This window comes from Filicampus tigris, chromosome 11, assembly GCF_054856515.1.
Source record: "Filicampus tigris isolate MCC_2025a chromosome 11, RoL_Ftig_1.0, whole genome shotgun sequence".
NCBI classification, from domain to species: domain Eukaryota; kingdom Metazoa; phylum Chordata; class Actinopteri; order Syngnathiformes; family Syngnathidae; genus Filicampus; species Filicampus tigris.
This window is the reverse complement of record NC_141227.1, coordinates 8,990,204-9,007,450: the sequence shown is the minus strand read 5'-3', so window position 1 is coordinate 9,007,450 and position 17,247 is coordinate 8,990,204. Positions and strand designations below refer to the sequence as shown.

At 38.9% G+C, this 17,247-nt stretch overlaps 1 protein-coding gene across 1 annotated transcript in view; it reads right to left on the bottom strand.

Annotated features, from left to right (window-relative positions):
* Nucleotides 1-17,247, bottom strand: part of plpp4 (phospholipid phosphatase 4) — a 62,076-nt gene that overhangs the window by 21,889 nt on the left and 22,940 nt on the right. The window contains exons 2-3 of the mRNA XM_086045974.1: nt 13,250-13,358; nt 3,226-3,316 (exon numbers count right to left, since the gene is read on the bottom strand). Coding sequence (XP_085902100.1) covers nt 3,226-3,316; nt 13,250-13,358 — 200 coding nt within the window. The remainder of the gene's footprint in view (nt 1-3,225; nt 3,317-13,249; nt 13,359-17,247) is intronic.

The window sequence follows — 17,247 nt, the reverse complement described above, 5'->3', positions numbered from 1 at the left end:
TGTAATAAGATTATATTTTGCAAAGGAGGTTGCACAACTGATTGAACACCTCCAAATGGATAGATGGTGTAGAAGTTACGACGTGCTAGCTCCTTAGCATCGGACTGAAATCACAATCCGGTAAATAAAACCAAAAGTCTGCTTTCGGAAATTCCCTCTGATAACCTAATCACAGAACTCTTGAGAGTGAAACTGTTGCGTGATGCAGAACATGCTCCCCTGCATGCAGTTGGTTTTAGACTTCTCTGAAATTTTGAATTGTTTCTCCATTGTTCGACAATGGCAAAGAGAGGCTTCTTAAAGGTTAATCTTCCTTTGGTAATTTCCACAACTGGAATGCTTATTTTTTGGCGTGAAATCATATCAAGTTTTTGTTAGACCTAGATTTGAATATGCAACTGAGGTATGGTCCCCTTATTTAAACCAAATCAATTAGTTGACAGAGTGCAATGCTTATTTCACATAGACTGCCAGGCTTCTCTGGGTATTGATAAAGACGTTTAGCCAAACTTAACCTTCAGTCGTCCCTAACCCATCATATTATGCTTGATTTGATCACAGTGTAGAAAATTATTAATGGTTTACTGGATGTGAACTTTCATTCATTCTTTGAGTTGGCAGAGCTGGATTGAATGAGAGGTCACACAATTTCACAATAATCTCATTGTGAAGACATTGCTGCTTTTGATTTGTGTAATGAGTAATGGGAGGACTACTGTTGATTGATATTTACTGCAAGTACTGGACATCCATTTAATTAGCTATCAAGGCAACCATTGGGGCTAATCATTAGCCAGGGTACAATCCCTCACAGATTAATCTCACCAGACTGGAGAGCAAATTGAATTCACCCCACGTTGCCAGCAATGAAATAAAAATGAAATGTGATGAAATCTATCTTTGCTCTGCAGAGGAGCAATGTGTGAATGTTTCAGAACTTCCTAATCTGGACAAACTGTACAAATGAGACATGATGTCACCGATGGTCACTTAAACTGCAAAAGTGAAGATGTTAGATTTTCCATATGGAGATCCACTCTTCTGACTGCCGCATTATGTCATTTGGTTGCCCAGTTTGGTAATTGCCATTTGAATATTAATGTGTGTGTACATACACTGCTGACTGAGGCAGTGCACTAGTCTATTTTTCATAACCTCTTCTTGGCATCAATGAAGAAGATTTTATAGCACTATATAATTGCTCGACAAACACCCAAGACAATTAATTTGGAGGCATGTTTGGAACCATGAGCAAAAAAACATTGTTATTTTGATTAGTACATTCCCTCCCAGTTGTATTAGTTTAGGACAGCTGTAACAAAATGCTGTACATAATTGGGTGGAACCACTCCAATTTTTTGTAGTTGGGGCTAGGGCAGTCCCTCTCAAATAATGGGACGGGCCTCTCTGGGTGTGCACGGTGCGATACCAAGGAGAGGTACCTGGGGAACATGCTTTTCTTTTGCTGTACAAGAATAAAGTGTAAATGCACATCCACTACAAGAGGTGGGAATGGCGCTCTCATTTAATTATTTATTCATTTTTAATTTCAGGCAAATTGATGCACTTCAAATCTTTTCTGTGAAAGACTAAAAAACATTTTAATAGTCATTATTTGTTGTAAGTTGATCTATATATCTTTTTTTGTGTTTTCGTTAATGCTAATGAGGACACAATATTATGCAGAGGTGTACTTATAACAATTCTATAGACAAATGATACTGTCCATTTATAGTCACGGTGGGGAATTGGGGCAAATGAAATGTTTTCTTCTTCCTGGAGGGGGCGTAACAGAAAATAATTGAGAAGCACTGGGCTACGGTATGGTAGTCTGATGGACTTCAACTGATTTATGATGTTACTCTTTTTTTTCAGTCATCAACTCAATGTGTGCGCCTCCAAACACAAAGCTGTTCTCAGTTCCACAGACCGCACCCCGTTCATCCAATCCCATTCAAGAAACTTGATCATCCAATCACATCCAAATATTTTCTTGGCCTCACAGACGTTTAGAATTTGCGAAACACTAAAACCAATTCACATAACACAATTGCATGGGTCGTCACTCGCTGTACAGTACAGGTAATCCACTTTTTTTTTATGTTCATCAATATTGAATGACTTTTTACCCTTAACGAAGCAGTTAGGCACAAATTATGATGTTCTCAAGGCACTTACATGTGTTGACAAATCAGTTTTGAAGTCTGCATTGACTGCACATACTGTGGTGCAGAGCAGACTTCCTTCCTGCGTGGGAATCACTTGTCACCGTAAATCCATATTTCAAGTAGGTCTTCTGGTATTATCTGTGAAATGCACCCTTCTTTTCCTTGTTGGGCATAGACGCTTGTGTTGAATTGTCATTGGGACTTTTCCCGATTGCAAAGAAAGTTTCCAAACATGTTTGTTTACTTTACTCATTTAATTTGTGCATTTAATATTAGCATTGCACGACGGAGACACCTTGACATGCATTAAGAGTCAGGCATAAATGGATGTATTTTTTTAGCCTCGAATAATAAATAAACCGGAAGTAATATACTTTTCTTTTTTTCTTTCATCTGTGCGGCCTATCGCGGCCCGGTCCAAAGTGGCCTGCGGCCCCGTACCGACCTGGTGGTTGGGGACCCCTGCTCTAGACAGGTCAAAAGTCGGCTTAAGGAGAAAGCATCTTTTTTGCTCAGCGGGACATAGATCTGACTGTCATCCACATAGCAGTGGGTGGAAATACCAAGCTTTCGTAGGATAGAACCTAGGGGCAGCAAATACAATGAAAACAGAAAGGGCCCCAAAATAGAACCCTGTGGAACAGCATACGGCAGAGGGGCAGAGCAACCTAGGCTAACACAAAAAGTCCTGCCAGCCAAATAGGATCTAATCTTTCATCTTGGGCACTGTGGGAAAAAAGACCCAGTGAGGTGCAGTGTTGTTGAGCTGCAGAGACTCACAGTTCTCTTAGCGTGCTTTACTGTATGTTTATTACCTGTTTGTGATTAAAGGAGTCTTCAAACGCTTGAACGGACTCAAGTGGATTACTAACAAGTTGGATGAAATAAAGTAGATGCACCTCAATCAGAACATGCAGCAAACTGCCCAAAGAGATAGATGTTTGAGAACTGCTTTCCTAAAAGCATTACATTTAGGATTAGACTCACTCCCACAAAAACCAAAAACAAAAAGCAAAACAAACATCAAATTGAATAGACAGTAATCAGCTCCACCTACCTAAACATGCCTCTTTGATTTCTGTCTTGTCTGTCCTCTGAATTATCTTCACCACAAATATCACCGCCAGTGGGGTAAGGAAGGAGATTGCCTACAAGGAAATCAAGATGAACAATGCGCAGTTATTACAGTGGCATTAGTCATGTGTTGCTTGTTAAGATAACCAATATGAAATTACATCTGCCTCAGGGAATGACCTTCTACAGTGTATTATTCAATATGTATTTAATTTTCAACATGTCAAAGCAGAAGCACAATCTGCTTCATTGTTATGAGGGTTGTAAAAGACCATTACGTTGATGTTTTGGCTTTCTCCTCATCCTCTGGCTGCTGAACTGTTGCAGGCATCCGACTGCTTCGTTATAACAATTTTAGTTTCATTTCTTATGTTTATTTTCTTATCTATTATTTCTATTCCACTTATTACTTGCGAGATTATGCTGGGACATAACTAACCCAGCCTATTTGATGTGAGTGGTAGTGTATACCTGGAATTATTGTATTTTAATAAGGAGGGGATAAATCCGCTATGTGTATTGCATGCACACAAATCCAGAACAAACAAGCACCATGGATGCATGCATGCAGTAAAACAGATATGTACAAGTTTAGGGGATACACAACTGTGTCCGATCCCTGAGCAGTGAAGGTGAGGTTTATTGCTCAAGGGCACGTCGGCAGTGCTCACAGAGCATGGAGGCTCAGGCCACTTTGTCCAGCTCTTCCGAGGGAGAGCCCAAAGAATTTTCAGGCCAGATGAGGGATAGTCTTTGGAAAATCGATGCTTGAATTCTTCCACATGGGGCAGGAACTTACCACTGACCATTATTAGGCACTCTACCTTAAAGTAGAAGTCAACCCAAACATATGTTTTCAAGAATATGTTCTATGCAAGCTAACTAGCTGAAACAAGGCATTCTGATAAATATTACGTTTGTGGAATAAAAGTTAACCCACCCATTTTTAGCCATCTCTGAGGGCGGCTATTTTGTCACTTCTGTCAACTGAAAATGACATCATAGTGTCTCAGGGCTCAGGTAACGACCAATCACAGCTCACCTGTTTTCTGTAGCTGGGCTGTGATTGGTCGTTACCTGAGCCCTGAGCAGTTGTGATGTCATATTCAGTCGACTGAAGTGATAAAATGGCCGCCACCCCTCAGATGGCTAAAAGCGGGTGGCTTTTGCTGCTCAATTTATACTCCACAAGCGCAATAATAAGCAGAATGCCTTGTATCAACTAGTGGGCGTGCACAGAACATATTCTGAAAAAAATATATGTCGGGGTTGACCTACACTTTAAGAACCAAGGGCTCGGAAGACGGAGCACATAACACCAATTCTGGCCTCTCTTCACCGGCTCCCAGTGCATTTTCGGGTTCATTTTGAGATGCTTCTATTTGTTTACAAATCTTTAAATGGCCTTGCCCCGGCGTACCTCTCCGAGCTCCTCCACTCCTACGCACCATCAGAGTGCTTCAGGTCTGCGGAACAGGCGCTACTTGAGGTGCCGAGGACTAAGCAGATCCTCAGAGGAGATCGAACCTTTTCTGTTGCTGCTCCTTCCCTTTGGAATGTCCTTCCATTAAATGTTAGGCTAGCCCCCTCTCGGTCCATTTTTAAAACCTGTTTAAAGACACATTTCTATTCTTTGACTTTTGATCCGGTGAATACTGTATATAGTAATTTGTGTTTTAATTTATTGCTTTCACTTGTTCTATTATTGCTACTGTGTTCTTGTTATGTAAAGTGCTCTGTTACAGCTGTAGCCATTATGAAATGCGCTGAATAAATAAAATTGTATTGTATTGTATTATCTCAAAAAACAGTGTTGTTACGTAAGGAGTGCCAAACGAAACAAAATTCATCCTGCGTAAATATGTTCTCAGATTTACTAATACAAGCAGCCACAGTTGCATCATAAATTGACATTCATTTTCTCATTATGAAAAATGCAGTTATCATTTTTAAAATTAGGTAAAAGGCAGCGGCTAAGAGATGACCAAAATTTCTGGCATGATAAGCCAGTCAGACTGTTGTAAAAGCAAAGAGTTGACAGGAGGAAAAATACAGTATAATCTACTTTTCTGTCATTCTTCAAATGGAATAAAAACAAATGATAAAATATTATGTCTGGCAGTGCGTTCAGCACAGTTGTCTAAATATATTAGTGCTACAGAGTCACAGATATTGCAGGTCAATTTGGACAGAGGATTTAGAAGGACATGCATGAAGAAACACCGTTTCATCTTGACACCTACTTACAGGTAGTAAGCTAGTACCAACATTCGTATTCCATTTGGAGGCTTAATGGACACTTTCATTTGTTAGTATTTCACTTTGAAAAGTGGCTGCAACCATGTAAGGACACCCAAAACATGAATTATAGAGAGAGGGATTTATTGAAAATAAAGCAATGGGGAATGGGTTTATATTGTCATGGAAATACTTAAGTTTCCAGCAACAATGAAGATTCGGTCACAATATTTCCCCTCTCACTACTTTACAGTACTGCATTGCACTGTAAAGTATTATTCAAGTTGTACTCATAGAATCTGAAAGGAATGTGTTAATTCCTCATGCACAAGAACAGTAACACTGAGAAAATAAATCTTTTGTTTCCAATCGATTTATTTAATTCGGCCATTCACTGGTTGCACATGGTTAACCTTGTAAACATACAGTATATAATTTGAATATTTTTTATGAAAATAGCAGAAAATTGTTAAAATTGACCACATTTTAATCATGTACAACTGGAAGTTAAGTACTATCATTTTCAGTGTTCTATCCATCCATTTTCCACGTTTACATCAGACGGCCGTGCCTATATCAGATGACTGAGCAAGAGTCGGGGTAAACCATGGACTGGCAAATATAGACAGCACAATAACTTATCAGTCCATTGATTCTTCTCTTTGAGGCAAGGTACTGAGACAAATCAGCCTTGCTCATCCACAAACTTGATGAAAACATTATCTCAAGTGTACTTGTTGCAACAAGTTTTCCATTGAGATGATGATGTAAATTTGTGCTCTGGTGATAAGCAAAGCCACACTTGGGCCAGGCAACTGTTTTGAAAATAATCTCTCTTTTAATTTTATGGCATTTTTTTTCTTGAAAAATGTCATCAAAGTTAATGCATCAAAATCATGGACCTAGTTGGATCCAGTTTCATAGCCACACAGTTTTGACCTTGAGTTTTCTCAATGTACCAGTGATACTGTTTTCAAATCAAGCTAATTTATTAACAATGTTAACAAAGGTAAATATCATCCATCATATAATTACCGGCATGCAGGGATACTTGTATTTTGTTTCTCAGAGTGAAATGAATGCACTTTGAATGTTGTCTCATTTCTTCCATTGCAGATGATGCCAGACTCTTGGGCATATCCATAGTCTTGCAGTGAACACAATTTCTATAAAGTACTATTTTTTATCAATGTCAATTGCAAATTTAAGTAGTTATTTTCCAAATGGTCCAGTGACATACAATTGTGGAACACGTATTTTGATTTTATCATCATTATGATGATCGATTGTTTGTTTGACTGTTACAGCTTTTGGATTCTTTTACTCCACAACCCAGAACAACTACAAAAGTTTGAATAAGTGCAATAGTGCCAAACAAAGATGCTGTCCTGTGAATGATTTAATAAATTATGTTATAGAAAACTTCAGAATATAATAAAACTGTCACATTTGTTGTATGGAATGGCTAATTAGGAGTAACGATGTTTGAGGTCATGGAAAACTTGAAGCCAATTTGAAAAAGAAGCCGACCAAACTCAGACAGGGCATACTGAAAGTCTCAATGTAAGGACCACACATGAGATATTAAATGAATTAGGTCAATTCCCCACCACCCATCTCAAGTAACACACTGAAAATGTCTCTGTGCTATAGAGCCCCTTGCTCACAATGAAACTATTGACCCTGCTACTGCTTGGGTCAAAAAATAACATACCGACAGTACCCACCACCACCTAATATTGCAGTTGCCTTGACACATTTTGAGTTGACACGTATGAATGGTACAGTATTCCAGGCTGACTATTGCTGTTCCTACCGTGTGCGAGACCTCCCTTTGCCCCACGAACATACACACAGATGAAAAATACACTAGAGTGAACCTTACATTCTCTTAAAAATGTACTGAATTACAAACAAATTAAAATATAGCAACAACAAATAGTAATTAGACTCAAGGAAACAAAGAGAATCAAAAACAACATCTTGTACAGCTGTGTCTGTCCTGCCTATCACAAATGCAATTAAAAAATGCGATCATTTTGGCTTTGTTTCCTTGTGTGCTTTATTTCTTTTATGCTCAAGATTACATTTTAAGTGATAAAATTATAGTCGTTTTGTTGTTGTTTGTTTGTTTAGAAATTGTTACCTTCTGCCCTTCCTTGTTGGAAAATTGTCTATTGTGTCCTTGTATGATTTCTGGTCTAGAAACACTTTCCAAAATACGTCTGTTTATTTTACTCATTTGCATTTAATCTTAGCGTTATGCGACAGAGACAACTTGACATGCGTTAAGAGTCATTCATAGATGGATGTAATGGAGAGAATCCGGTCACTTTTCAAAATAAAATATTTTTCAGCCACGGATGATGAATAAACCGGAAGTGCTGTACGTTATTTTATTTCTTTATCTTTCTTCTGTGCAGCCCGCCGCGGCCCGGTCCCAAGTGGCCCAGTGGTTGGGGACCACTGCGCTTGAGGCTAAAACTGAAAAGTGCTGGCACTACGTACGGGTGCGTACCGGCCCACTTAAAGCACTGGCTACAACAAAATGAAACCTCCAGCTTCTTTGGCTGCAACACAGATTGTGTCTACTTTCAGCCACCATATTGTCAGCTGCACTCGGTATGCCAGAATAATGAACCAAATTCCCAAACAAGCGCATCAAGACTTGCGTCGGCACAAAAATCAAGGTATGTACAAGGGCCCAGGAGTGCAGTCAAGAATGATGGAAATAAAACTTGGCTGCTTTATTTCACTCGCTATTGTTGAAATGATCTTTTCTTTCCGCTCAACAAATCAATGAGCTCATATTGGACATGGTGACCAAGGTAGCTGGTGTGACTGCAGTTCCCCTTTGAATACTATTATGGTCTTTCATCATCGTGTCAAACTTAAAAAAAATATCTGATTTAATGGTGGGAAAGTGCTCTTTTGTTTCCCCTCAGTCAGTGCCAAATTCTCAACCGCCACTGACTGCACAACAGTAACGAGACGTGTGAGCACTGCTTTCTGCCGCTGCCACCCATCCTCTTAAATCGCCATCTCGATCAGTTATTTCCCTCCTCATTTATCTTACTCATAGTTCTATTCGTGTTTTCGTGCAGTTTACTGTATATGTTCAGTGCTGCTTTCATGTGAAGTGCGTAAAGTCAAGTGCTTGCATGTGCCCAATCTACAATCTGAATTTACTTGGACTTGAACTTGGATTTCTCACGCAATCAAGCAAGCCATCTTGGCGAGATGCTAATACATTTTTTTATTTTCCCAATCAGAAACTAATCTCCAAGTGGGGTGGTGATAGTGATGACACACATTACCGATTGAGATGTATATGCTCCACTGCAAAAAAAATAAAAAAATAAAATACCTGGAATTCAATCTGCGGTTGAAACCAGTAGTTGGGGAGTACTGATATGGGTATGAATAATAATAGTTTAAACAAAACTGCCAGGATAGTCATTTTGTGAGTTTTAATGCATTGTCTTTAAAATTACAGAACAGAAGAGATGTGTGTGTTTTTTTGACCAGGTGCTAAAAACAATAGTAGTCGTTGCTGGCTGCCCGTATTCATGCTGCTTTTCAAACTAATTTCCTTCCATTCTCACTTGCCCTGCAGGATTCTGTCATGCTAGTTCCATTCCCCGTCTTGCTCATCCCCACATATGTTCGCTATTCCAAACTATAATTCAGTATACCTTTCCTTCAATAATGGTGAGGGCCTTTTTGGACTGCAATATCAAACGGTACAGGGGCCAAGGCGTCCATTACAAAAAAGCCTTCATTCTATTAATTGGAAGTATTGATGCTTATAAAAACCCTGTAATCTGATTTTCTATACATTTCAAGGGTGATTGGGTAGTTGAGTGGTTACTTCCATAGCAACATGGCGACATGAATGTGCGAATGGTGAATGAGTGTTTTGTAAAATAGAATGGATCTATTATATTGCATTACAATACAAGGTAGGTGAGTTCAGGGTTCCTCTCATAGCACCTCAGCAAAATGGAAAAATGACTCATTCCCCAAAGGCTCAGTGGAAAACACTTTTGTAATACTTGGGTTACACAATATCATTGAAAACACATTTTATATACTATTATAACTTTTATTTGTGTTATGTTCTGAGGAAGACAGAAGAAAGCAATAACGAAATTCTGCTCTAGTATGATGCAGCCCAGTTCTAAAAACTGCAAACTACAAGCATAACAATAAACAATATTATATTATTACCTCTGACTTTTAATACTAATTAAAAGAAATTATTATCGGAGTGTGTGCGTTTTGTTGCACACGTGCAATCTGTTTTTCTTCCACCATTTGGGGGGCACAAAACAAAATGCCACACTGCTTTAAATCAATGAGGAAACGTGTTTAAAAAAACAAAATAAAAAAAAACATTTTTACTTCAATGACACTATTCTTGAACTAGTGAGTACCGGTACATAAAATTCTGAATGTTCAGCAAGGACTTGTAGACCTCAAAATTGATGGTGAAATGTTTGTGCTACATTGGAAGACAGCAGAACCCTATGATTCTTCTCAGACAATATTCCCCATCCATTTTCAATGCTGCTTGTTCTGCTCAGGGTCTATCCCTGCTGACTGGCCACAGTCACAGGATACATATTGTATGGAGCTGTGCAGCCATACACACTCACACGCTGCCTGAACCAAAGTAGGGCAAATATGCCACTACACTATCAGTGATCCTAGACCATATTTTATAATTAAATACATCAATCCATCTGTGTCCTCATTACATTTGTGGGTGAGCTGGAACCTATCACAGATGACTTTGGGAAAAGTGCAAGATGTGAATCAATCCCAACGTCATTGCTGACGTTAACACGAATGGTGAACGTAGATTTTGGGTGCAAGTTGAAGCTCTGGTAAACACAGAGGGATCGGTACACTGTTACACTGTACTGTACAATATTTTTGTGTTTTCTATTGCTCTTACTCTCCCAATAAATTTAATGTGTTTAAATGTGTTTGTGTGTTTTAAGACTTTAAAATTCAAGTGCCATAAATGGTATAAAAACATGGCTTTGCAGTATTTCACTAAGTTATTTTTATATCGCGGATTTCATTTATTGCGGGGATAGGCTGGAATGTAACTCCTGCAATGAAGGGGAGATTACTGTACATAAATCCCAAAGTGCTGCAATGACTTCGGGGCTATTTGCTCAACAACACAGTTTGAAAATGGATACGTACATGGAAAATGTAAATGGCATTTGCCTACTGGAGTTTAAAAACAAACAAAACTGTGAATGGATCTCAGAGAGCAATTCTGTGTGTTGTAGACACAAAACTGTGAAAATGGAGGTCATACACATGCATTACATGTTCAGTATCAGCATGTACTAGTAAGTCAACACTAAAATAGTGGCAGACCACATAGCTGTTTTTCCCATGTTAATTAACCAAAAAGGTACCTTAAAAGGTCTACTGGTTCATGGATTGGGACTATAAAGTAACCTTGGCTGGGTAATAAATGACTGATTTGAGGCCTCATTTTTGTAATACCCTAATTTCTGGACTACAAGTCGCTTCATTTTTTTTTCATGTAGATCTTTTTTATTTGGATCAATAACTACTTTTCATATGTAGTTATTATTGTCAAACATCCTGGTCCAGTTTTTTATTTCTATTCTCCACAGTACACTGTTTGGTATAAGTGTTTTTATGTTTAAATTTGTAAATTATTTTGTGCATTAATTTGTATTTGTTTAATATGTAATTATTATTTTGGATATTATTATTATTTGTATGTGTGGAAAGGAACCCCTTGAGAGTGAGACGATGCATCAAAAGGGGGTCTTTAAAGCGATAAACCAAATTAGAGTTTTTTCCACACTTTGAACCCTGCAGTTTTAAATGTGAAGCAGTTAATTTATCCATTTTTACTAACGAGCTGCATGCCGCCGATAAATCTATGAGACAAAAAGTCTTGTCAATCAGGGCACGCAAAACCAAGTTATTTGCAGCCACTCAGTGTGAATTTATTTCAAGTGGCACTCCAAGTTCAGTGGGAGGCTTGGATGATGACTGGCGAGAAACTTTTCACCAAAAACTAGCTGCATGCGAAGAGCAACTATTGCTGAAGTCTGCCAGTGGATCCTAATAGCGTGGAACAGTGTCCAAAAAATCTACTAAACAAATGGGTTTCGAAAGGCTGGACTGCTGCGTGATGAAGAGGACAGCACAAGCTCGTCGGCGAATTTGCCTCGTGACGTAAGTGATACTGACAGCGACAACGAGAGAGAAAGAGACTGACAAAGTGTGTAAGGAAGGCGTTCTGGTGCTGTTGTATTCCAACACTGACAAAGGGGGCTTTGATGGGTTTAATACACAGAAGGAGGAAGACAAAGACAGCAATCAATGACTTTTCTGGAAGGCCACACTGTGTGATTAGCTGCGTTCGGCAAAGTTTGGAAAACAATGTTTTCTCATATTTAAAATAATAAAGAAAAAGAATTGAATTCCACCTGTCCGACATATGTCTTTGCAAATACCCATGTTATAATGAGACCACGGCTAAAGGCCCTGATAGACAAAACCGACGTCGGAGGTCGTGAAGCGTCGTGGCGTCTGAATGCGCTGTCTGTTTGGTGTAGTGGCCACCGCCGTAGTGTCGTAACCCGTCTGTAAGCGTCTTGGGGGCGGTTACGCATGTTGAATCGGCGTCACCAATCGTGACATTTGGTCACTCTGATTGGCTGTTAGCTAGCAAATCAGTGCTCGGAGAACCAACGGGAAGTGACAAATGTGGAAAAACAGTGACCACGCCTCCGCTGCCTTAATCTTCTTACAAGTACAAGAGCGAGGGACGACAATGTAAGTATTTCACAATACCGTGTCAAGAATGTGATGGTTTACTTCGCATGGGAGTTCATCGTGAGTGAAGAATATAGCTAAATGCATCGTTTACGTTTTTAGAATCCGCCCACGGCCAACAGCTTTGCGGTTGGATTTTTCTAACAATGAGAAATGGTGACTACCGCCGCCAATGGTATGGAAGGGTATTACATCTTATGCAACGCGCAGAAGGTACTTTAATGGTCAGCGTCGCTGTCTGTCGTTGCGGTGTGTTTTGCCAGCGTGACGTGCCGACAGCCGGCCAGACGCCACGGGGGTAAGCGTCTGTCAGTGTTGGCCAGCGTCTTTTTGGTCTATCTAGGCCTTAATAAAGCAGATCAGCCAAAATATGTATATTTTTTATGGCTGAATTTAGCTGTCGTGCCTTTTAATCACTTTTGTTTTGTAGTCTGGAAATTATGGAAAATTACCACAATAATCCCTGAAAGACATATCACATCTTTTTTTCTAACATTTAACTACAGTAGTGTATGACTCTCAAAAGCTGGTTCTGAAATTTGCACGATGCTCTATATCAGCATTAAATCCAATCATTTTCATCAAATCTTGCACAACGTGGCTACGACACGTATTTTCTTAGCATTGAGTGCGAACAGTATTGGTTATTGTCATGTAAGACCAGGCTGTCCATATTAACAGTGGAATGCTAATCACCCCAGTTTTCTAACACCCCTCCAATATTAATCAGCTCAAGCCAGCCTCATTTTAACCACTAAAAGATGAGAATCCACAGTAGTATCATCCCAAATGAAGGATTTTGCCACTGCGCAAATTAGTCAGAATTAAACAATGAAAGGGGTTCAGTTACATGGAAATAATGACCAGTTATATGGCTGCTATCAAGTTTGCTATAAAAGGGAATGCGGAAGGATATAGTAGGTACTTACGAACATGACCCTTTTGGGAATATGATCGGACTCAACCAGCGGATTCTTGTACAGCCAAAGTTCCTCAGGTTGGATGACTCGTTCAAAGGGCTCCAGGAATTCAGTAAATCTGCAGGAAAGTAAACATTTTAAACATTTAAATCTGAATCATAAAGTTGAAAAGAGGTCTTGAATCTCGATTCATGACAAACAACACTGGGCCTTCATCACAGATCAACTTCATAACAATGCCCTGCTGGCTCACCCTCTCACAGAATGGGGACAAATTAGCAAGATACTCCTGGGCCACCCGTTGATATGTCGGAGTCGACCTTGTTCACTGTCATCTTTGTAAAGGTTTAATGTCACCTCATTTCAAAACAAGTCAGTAGCTTACTGTTCTACAGTTGATGCATGATACTTGTTGTATGGTGTGTGTGTGGCTATCTTTAAATATTCAGAATGCTGAAGACACGGCAACAAATGATAAGAGTATAAATCAAACAGCAGAGACCTTCGGCAAGAACATTTGTCATCTGTGAAATGAATGTGTTAATGACCTCGACTGTGGTATTGACATTTTGTTTCCATGGATCTTGAATTCAATGTAGATCTTGGAGAAATGTTGCTTCCTTTACAGCTATTGATGTCCCACATAAATCACGTGGTAATGTCATGTATCTTTTTAGACTGGTGTTCTGTTAACATTTTTTGTCACTTTTTGGTGCAGTGCGTGTGTTTGATATTTTGTTGCTGACTTTAAACTATGGTCTAACACAGTGTTTTTTCAAACTTTTCACCAACAAAATTGTGACAAAAATAAGCTTATTTTAACCTATAAAACTGTTATATTGTTTATACAAGCATCTTTTATCGTTGAAGAATGACGTTATATTATAACGTCTTTAATAGGAATTAAATAAACACAAAGAAAAAAGTATTTTACAATGTTTCATATTGATACTTACTCAGTGTGAAACATGGGCCTGTTTGGATAAACATACGTCACTAATTCGCTTGTCTCTTAACAAAGATAATTAGCTACCTGCTCCTGCTGCTGCTACCTTCTAGTATGGAAGAGTACTACAATGTAGTAAAGACATGATTACGCTGCCAGGCGCCACACCGCACAGGCACACAAATTAGATTCGATTTCCCACGGCATACCTGACAATAACTCGCGGCACACAGTTTGAAAAACACTGGTCTAAACATGTCTTGGAGTGTATATGGTAAAATGATAAATTCAACATAAATTTTCAGCCAAACAAGCACAACTATGCCTTTATTATTAGCATTAGCATTTTTTCCTGTAACATGTACATGCTACGTTTGCTTGTTTTACATCAAATCCCATTCAATTTCATTGAATAACATCAGATGAAAGGCATTAAATATAACCCTAACTATCAAGGTTGACCATAAGAGAGTTTTAGTATAAAGGCATAACTAACAGCTTTAACTTTTTATCAACACTTCTGTGATCCAATGTCATTTTTTTTTACTGATGACTTTGATAAAGTGTCGAGCAAGGACATAAAATCGTGGTATCAGTTTTCCTGCAACAATTAAACATTATATTCAATCATCTTCACAACACGACAACAGCGTTGTCTTCGCATTGTAGTGCACATATAAACATGGCAGGGAGGTCATTGTTTGTTGTGCGGTCCTCAGTCATGGTTTCATAATGTAGAATGCATACGTGTCCAGAATTTTGCTCAGCACATTCATGGTGGAAGTGGTAACAAATCTAAATTAAAAAATGTGTTAAGAATTGTGGCAAATTCATATATTTTTGTGTCATGGTGCTTTTTAGATATAAATTGAATGTATAAGCCACCAATGTCAGTCTGCAGAGTGGTGTCAGTGACAATCACTCTGATTGGCTGCTTAGCCAGGAAATCAGTGCATGACGAATTTGTAAAATGGAATACAATTTATTTCAGTTCTTTTAACCAAGCAATATTCTATTCTTAACTGTATTGCATTGGTTCAAGTATAACACATTTGGAATGTTTAAAATACAGTAATATATCAATTCTACAAGGAAATATGATCCTTTGCACATGTATTAACTTTAAAATTAACAATGAATAATTGTTCTGTTTTTTTTAATATGTAAACACCGATTCATTGTTATTCGTATTACAGATTTTTGATGTCATGATTTTACAGCATAATAATGTTAATTTTACAAACATTTTTTACATTGCATCTAATCCCTTATGCAGGGTCGCATTGCAGGGGCAGCAGCCTAAGCAGCAGCCTGACTTCCTTCTCGACAGCCTCTTTGTCCAAATCTTTTGCAGAGGATCCCAAGGCATGACCAGGCCAACTGGGAGAACTCCAGTGTGTCCAATGACCGAGCTTCTCACCTTGTTTCTAAGGGAGAGGCGCGACACCCTGCATAGGAAACTCATTTCGGCAGCGAACATGTTCTTTCAGTCATGACCCACGGCTCGTTACCATAAGTGAGGGTAGGATCGTAGATTGAACAGTAAATCGAGAGTTTTGCCTTTCGGCTCAGCTCCTTCTTCACCATGACAGACCGATACCGAATTTGCATCACTGTAGATATTTCAGGAATCTGCCTGTCGCTCTGCAGCTCCATTCTTCCCTCACTCATGAACAAGACCCCAAAATACTTGAACTCTTCCACAACTCACACACACACACACATACATATACATACTTTTACTATTATACAAATAGAGAAATAATATAATAGAGTATTATGGATATTTTCAGTATATTTGGATTTCCACCTGAATAAAATGGAACCTCACTTGAAAAATACCCGCACTTTAAAAACATCCGGTGCGATGTATCAAAAAGTGTTCAAGATGGTAGTGCAGTAGCTATCCTAACAAACACAAGTCAAGTAATTATGTTGTTCTGTCACTCCATTAGTGGTGCACAGTATGCTTCATTAATTACTCCATTTTCAAGATTGTGCTCTCTACAGCACCTTTGTTCAGACGTTAGTGAGAGGGAATGCTGTTTAAGTGCAAGAATTAAAAAACACAGATATAGAGCACAGAATATCTCCCCCACTCCCCCCCCCCCCCCCCCCCCAGCGACTTCAGCCCACCTGTCATTCTATGAGGCTTATCTCAAATGCAGTAGGTAGCGTCTTAATGAGTTTGAGACCGGCTCCCCCAAGGCAGCTAAAGAGATAAAAACTCCTCTTTAACTCGCTCCATGTTTGAACACAGGAAATAACAGTAGAGCCTAATGAAATGAGTAGATCAAAGGGGAAAAATTGCCAATCTTGATGTCTATGCAGACAAAAAGACAGAATTCAATCATTAAGAAGATAAGGATGCTCCCTTTGGATTGAAACTCTGAGAGGTATTACACGAATATTGTAAACTTAGTATTGTGGTTGTAAGAAAAAAAAAACACTGCGAGAAATTAGACTAGTTTGCACCTCATAACTGAAAAAGGTAACCAACATGCTGGATTAGAAAATGCTGTAAACCACTGTTCAGAACCCTTATTGTTGAAACTGCAAGAACATTAAAACACACCACTCCCACAGTACTTGGACAGTGAGGACTAGTCCTATTTTTGCAGAAAATCGTAAACTTTGAGCTTCAGAACAAAATATGAATACGAGACAAGACCACAAATTTCTGTACACAACTTAGAGGTTGGCACAGCAGTTTAAATCCACCCATTTTTCAAGTGCAAAAGTATTGGAACACACAGCATGATTGAGAGTTGTGATTTGTTCACCATGGTGTGTCAGTAAGTGGAGCACAAATATTACCCACAGCAAGTGCAAACATTTGTAATGCCCTAAAGAGCAAATGAAGCACTATTGCACAAGTAACAGATGTAGAATCAGGGTGGATCAACCGCTGCAGTTGATATTAGAAAAATTGTGAAGACGGTAAAGAAGGCTCAGAAACAACTGTCAATACATCAGCAGCAATCTCCTGAGTAATGGAGTGAAAATATCCAATCTGCTGTTTATAGAAGGCGTCATAAACAAAAGTACTAAACGTGTAAAC